The sequence below is a fragment of the Papaver somniferum genome, chromosome 10 (assembly GCF_003573695.1).
Source record: "Papaver somniferum cultivar HN1 chromosome 10, ASM357369v1, whole genome shotgun sequence".
Classification (NCBI taxonomy): Eukaryota; Viridiplantae; Streptophyta; class Magnoliopsida; order Ranunculales; family Papaveraceae; genus Papaver; species Papaver somniferum.
The window spans coordinates 139,334,404-139,339,875 of NC_039367.1; the positions used below are offsets into that span (position 1 = coordinate 139,334,404).

The window sequence follows — 5,472 nt, forward strand, 5'->3', positions numbered from 1 at the left end:
CTCCCTCCGTTCTTTTTTAATAGGCCAGTTTGTATAAATAAAAGTTTCAAAAAAATAGGCCAGTTTCCTAATTGGGAAAGTCAAATGTTATTTTAATTTTTGGGACCACTTTTCTCTTAACTTCTTTTGATGACAAGTGTCATGTGGACCACTTCACTTTACTTCTTTTGCTAACAAGTGTCATAGAGACCATTTCACTTCATTTCTTTTATTGACAAGTGTCATGAGGACCACTTTCAATGATTAGTTCTCTTAATTTCCTTAAATTTCGCTAAAAACAAAACTGACCTATTAAAAAAGAACGGAGGGAGTATAATTTTTGTATCCAAAGCCACTGGAATTTGTATGGTTCCATGGAATTTATTTAGTTACTTCCAAAGCATCGTCCCAAACAGAAGAATCGGCCATAAGCATATTTTTTTTTTTGATAGTACCAACTAAATCCACTTAATCCCACGAGTTCTTTCACACCCTTCATCAGCTTTCTCATTGTTTTCAATCGATTTTGCACATTTAGTTTTGTTAACTTATGCGGGCGGGGTTGCACTCTTTTCACTACAGCTACAAATGCGGGTGCCTCCCAACCTGCTTGGCCTCCTTTGGATTTGTTTTCGTGTTGGATTTTTCTCTATGGGAAGAGGGTTGAAGCATGGAGACCTTTATCTCTCTTTTTTTTCTTTCTTTCTTTCTTTCTTTCTTTTATTCTTGGCTCCAAACCTTTAACACGAGAGTAAAACCCGTGACCAACTAGGCTATTCCGGTTGGTTTGTCTCTGTTGTTATTTGTAATTGCAGAACAAGTAGTTCTTAGCAGATATATTATTCAAATGTTTGAGACTCGGAAACTAAAGCAGATATATTATTCAAATGTTTGAGACTCGGAAACTAAAGCCAATGCCCATGCATTCAGAATGGTATATTTCCTTTCCATCTTTTTTTTTTTTTTTTTCGTATGACATTTTCCTTTCCAGTGCCTCAGATATCAATAGGACTACGAATCGAACTAGTACACAGTAAGGTCAAACACCACATCCTTGTTCAAAATAAAGAAAAGGGATGAAGAATAGAACAAAAAAGAAAATTTTATTCAATCATAGGTCGAAAAGTAAGACATCAAAATAAAATCTGCAGTTCCTATATAGGTCCAGTTCTAATCGCATAATCCAAGTCATCAATCAAATCATTTACATCCTCGATGCCCACAGATATGCGAATAAGATCTTCAGTCAAACCCCTGGCCTCGCGATCTGCAGCTGGTATGACTGAATGTGACATGAAGCAAGGCAAGCTAATGAGCGACTTCACACTCCCTACAAAAAAGAAGAAGAAGAATGGAAATGTAAATTAGATCAGCAATTAATAGTTTGACATCCGTGCAAGCTCCAAAATGAAGAAGGAAAATAAAAACCATCAGCAATTTCTCTAACAAGTAGGAAGGAGGATGATTACCGAAACTGACTGTTATGTTGAAGTACTTGGTAGTTTCCACGATGTGTTTTGAGAGTGCTACTGAACCCGTCACAAAGCTAAGCACAGAACCCGCTCCCTTTGCCTGAAAAGGGAATAAGCTCATATGTAAGATAGTCTCAGAAGTAATAGGATGCTGAAACCTGGGACAGGGATCTGTACCTGAGAACAGTGTAGAGCACGTCCAGGATGGTCGGGAAGACCAGCATAGTTAACTTTCTTCACCAGAGGATTAGAAGCAAGATATTCAGCAATTTTTTGAGCATTCTCCTGCGGAACATATGAGGGTGGAAAATTCAATTACAACACTGAATTGGTAGTCAGGAAAACTAGTGCTTAAAAATCAGCGACTTATAATGCACCTGCTGCTTTTCAACGCGTAAAGCCATGGTTTTAATTCCTCGTAAGCAAATCCAGCAGTCAAATGGAGCTAAAACTGCCCCTTCAGCATTTTGCAGGAAAGCTATTTCTTTTGCCAAACTGATGAATAAAGGGATAATGGAAACAAAAAAATGTGTCAAAATTAGAAATGCGGATAGGGCCACATATTAGTGAGTGGAATAGGATGTATCCGCATTTTGTATTGTGAATCCAACAAAAACCAGTGAATTTAACATATCAAATAGGGAAGCGTAATTTTCTTCGATATGGGGAAATTTTGTATCAAATGCACAAAAAAGCTACTAAAGCTGAGGGCGGAAACCTTTCTCCTTTCACAGCAAGGACTCCTGCCATGACATCAGCATGCCCAGATATAAACTTGGTAGCTGAGTGCATCACAATATCTGCAAAAGATGGAGGAGATTAAGTAAAAGGAAATATAGAACCTCAGCCGCAATATATTGTTATGTAATTGCAAATTTTTTATTGCAATTACCTGCTCCAAGTTCTAATGGCTGAGACAACACTGAGGACATTATACTGTTATCCACCAACACAATGGCACCATTTGCATGAGCAATCTCCGCTATTTTCTGAACATAAAAAAGGAAGAGATGTTTGATAAGAAATCGATAAACTAAAAGATTCGAAACTCTTCATTACATAGCCTACTAATTTCGGGATTTGACAGTTCCATCCACTTTCTCCTTTACCTCTGCTCTACATCAAGAGTTACTGAAGCCCAAAATCATATCTCACAAATAGATGAATATGGGAACAGTGAAATGGGAAAGTAGAATGAATTAGAATTGTTGTCCCTGGCTTCCTTTGAGGAGTATAATGGCAGAATTGTCCATGGAAGTCGGAGCTTGAATGTTGGAATTTCGGAATTCAAAACATGCTGCTGAGAACATTTGTTCTGTTACTTGTGAGCAATTTAAAAAACTCTCCGGTGAACTGGGGTGTTCTCGGTTGTCTTTTGGAAATTCGCTTCAACTCTGTGAGCTTGTTTCCAACTTTCAAGATAAAACGTGCAAATCACTGACAACGGAAACAAAACACACTGACTAGAGCTCACTGGCCCAAAGCAGAATGTCCAGTGATTTAGGAAAAACCTACCCAGCAGACCAAACTAAAACATGCTGACCAAGTACAAACACTACACCCAGAATAAATGACAAAATCCAAATATTAAAATAAGGAGATTTAAACACAAACAAACTAAAAGGTTATACCCAAACATGATACGAAAATTTGAGTAAAACAACTACAAATGCCTTGGCCTCGTTATAAAAAAAAAACATATAGTTTGGGGAAATTTTGTAAAATTAGCCAAGTATCCTACCCATATTCAGCTCTTACCCTTATATCAGAAATTTGAAGCCGGGGGTTAGTTGGACTCTCCAACCACACTAGCTTTGTCCAGGGACCGACCGCAGCTGCAACTGCACTTAGATCCGTCATATCCACACGCCTGCATATTGAAATCATTCATTTAGAGCTTCCTGCGTTTGATAATAATTACAAAATCAAACCCCAAGAAGAGAAAGTGGACTGACTTTACTACTACACCTCTCCCTGGAAGTACTTGTGAAAGCAATCGATCCGAACCACCATACATGTCATTTCCAGAAACAACTTCTTGGTCTAAAATTGAATGATTCATCTTATTAATCACTATAAACAGAACATGGGTATTGGTAGTAAAACAAAATTAGAAGGAGTGAGCAAATACCACTTCCAACAAGATGGGTCACAGCAGCCAAAGCTGCCATTCCAGTAGAAAAGCAAAATGCACGATCCGCCTTATCAAGCTTGGCCAGGAGCCTGAACATATTACAACAATACAATAGCTTCACAACTAGCCCATGCAAAATCATCAAGAACAAATTACACATATCCACATAACCAGATTCATAAAGGGAATTGACAAAGAAACAAAAATTCAGACCTTTCCAACATGTCCCGTGTAGGATTTGCACTTCTACTATAGTCATAAGGACCATATTCTGTTCCACAAGGCTGCAGCCAAAAGGAAAGCAGAAGTGCATGCAATTTTAAAACAATTGAAATTCACGGATCAAGAAACATGCATAAATGAGAACTCACCTGTTTAAATGTAGCTGTTTGATAAATAGGAGTACTAGAAGCACCAAAAGGATCTAATTTGTTCTCGAAATTCATTATAGTTGTTGAAACACTTGGTTCCATAACATTCACTTCCACATCTGCCAAACAACAAATCAAACAACAATTAATACATAGAAAACTGCGATAAAACCCTCTTAATCAAGCAAATCTGTAGAAGAGGCACAACCATCAAAACATTCAGAGATACTCTCAGCCAAAGCTGATGTTCTAACATCCATATGATCTCTTTTATTATTAGTGCAACGCAATTGGAAACTCTTAGGAAACTCAGATGGAAACAACTTCTTGGTAGATCCGAACCCCTTGCCAGAAACTCCATGCAACACACCCTGAAAAACAACAGTACACAAAAAAAATGATAATCAAAGAAAATAACAGAAAGACAGCCCAAAAATGAAAGAGATCAGTGAGAAATGCAATTTTTTTTAACCTGTTCATTAAGATGGGTAGGAAGAGAGCAGAAACAAGAATTGAAGGTAGACACAGCCATCGATTCAAGCTGCTGTGCAGAAGAAACCTACAGCTTCACTTAATTCACCACTGCAGGAATATATTCAGTAAAGGAATCTTCCAAAATCAGTGCAGAGTTTGTTGCAACTGTAGTCAGTAGAGAGCTTTGGAAATGCGCATGGATCAAAAAGTGTGTTAACTTATACATGTTTATATATAGATGGATCCAAGATACTGAATCCAAAATGATACTGAATATTCTTCTTGATATCTCCTCCACATCAGAGACAGTATATCACAAGTTTATTACGAGGCTATATTATTAATTGTGTTTCCTTATTTGGCTCACTAAAAGAAAACGGCTTGCTTAATGCCGATGATTTCTTAATTAATAATAGTATATTGTTAGGCACCAGTGGTCCTGGTCTAACTTTATGACTGGATACACATATCCTACTTAATCTCATTTGACTCATCACATTGTCATACAACATAGTACATAAGATCATATTAATCCTCCTAAACTAAATCCAGTTCCAAAAAGGGTCCCACCTCTCCACACGGAATTAATACTCCCTCTGTTTCTGAAAGACCGTCCTCCATTTTTTTTTCGTCAGTTTCAAAATTGTGTCCAGCTTCTGTTTATATTTGTACTTTTTCAATGAATTCTCTAATATAAATCCATTTTTAGGGTGACTCAATCTAAAATATTAAAGAAATTATTATAATTGAGAAAACAAATATATCATTCATTCCTTTTAAGAAAATATACATTTAACTCTAAAAGTTAGATTCCTTATAAAGTTTATACTTCTTAAATTCAATATCTTTTAAATTTCCCTTTTATATTTTGTATTTATAATTCTCACACCAATTTTGGATAGTTTTTATTACTAGCATTTTTATTAAAATAAAATAGGTAAGTAACTAAGGTAGTCAAGTAAAATAGTATGGTCTCCTTAATATTTTTAAGAAAGTCACTGTCTTTGTGAAACAGAGGGAGTAATTTTTAGTTGGATGGTCG

General features: G+C 36.5%; 1 protein-coding gene across 1 annotated transcript; it reads right to left on the reverse strand.

The window, feature by feature from the left end:
* Positions 1-1,063: 1,063 nt before the first annotated feature.
* On the reverse strand, positions 1,064-4,782 carry LOC113319516 (cystathionine beta-lyase, chloroplastic-like). Its single transcript, XM_026567759.1, has 13 exons — positions 4,429-4,782; positions 4,165-4,327; positions 3,957-4,075; positions 3,799-3,869; positions 3,583-3,674; positions 3,407-3,494; positions 3,210-3,321; positions 2,344-2,440; positions 2,170-2,251; positions 1,829-1,946; positions 1,629-1,736; positions 1,449-1,551; positions 1,064-1,309 (listed from the first exon to the last, which is right to left on the reverse strand). The coding sequence occupies exons 1-13, from the start codon at positions 4,486-4,488 to the stop codon at positions 1,134-1,136; spliced, it is 1,389 nt and encodes a 462-aa protein (XP_026423544.1). The 5' UTR covers positions 4,489-4,782; the 3' UTR covers positions 1,064-1,133.
* Between the last annotated feature and the right edge of the window lie 690 nt (positions 4,783-5,472).

What these genes read in the sequence shown, in the direction of transcription:
- LOC113319516 (XM_026567759.1), bottom strand. Translation starts at nt 4,488, where the DNA reads ATGGCTGTGTCTACCTTCAATTCTTGTTTCTGCTCTCTTCCTACCCAT. An exon ending in AAACAGCTACATTTAAACAG is followed by an intron (nt 3,870 to 3,956) that starts GTGAGTTCTCAT and finishes TTTTGGCTGCAG; the next exon opens with CCTTGTGGAACAGAATATGG. An exon ending in GTGCTCTACACTGTTCTCAG is followed by an intron (nt 1,552 to 1,628) that starts GTACAGATCCCT and finishes TTCCCTTTTCAG; the next exon opens with GCAAAGGGAGCGGGTTCTGT.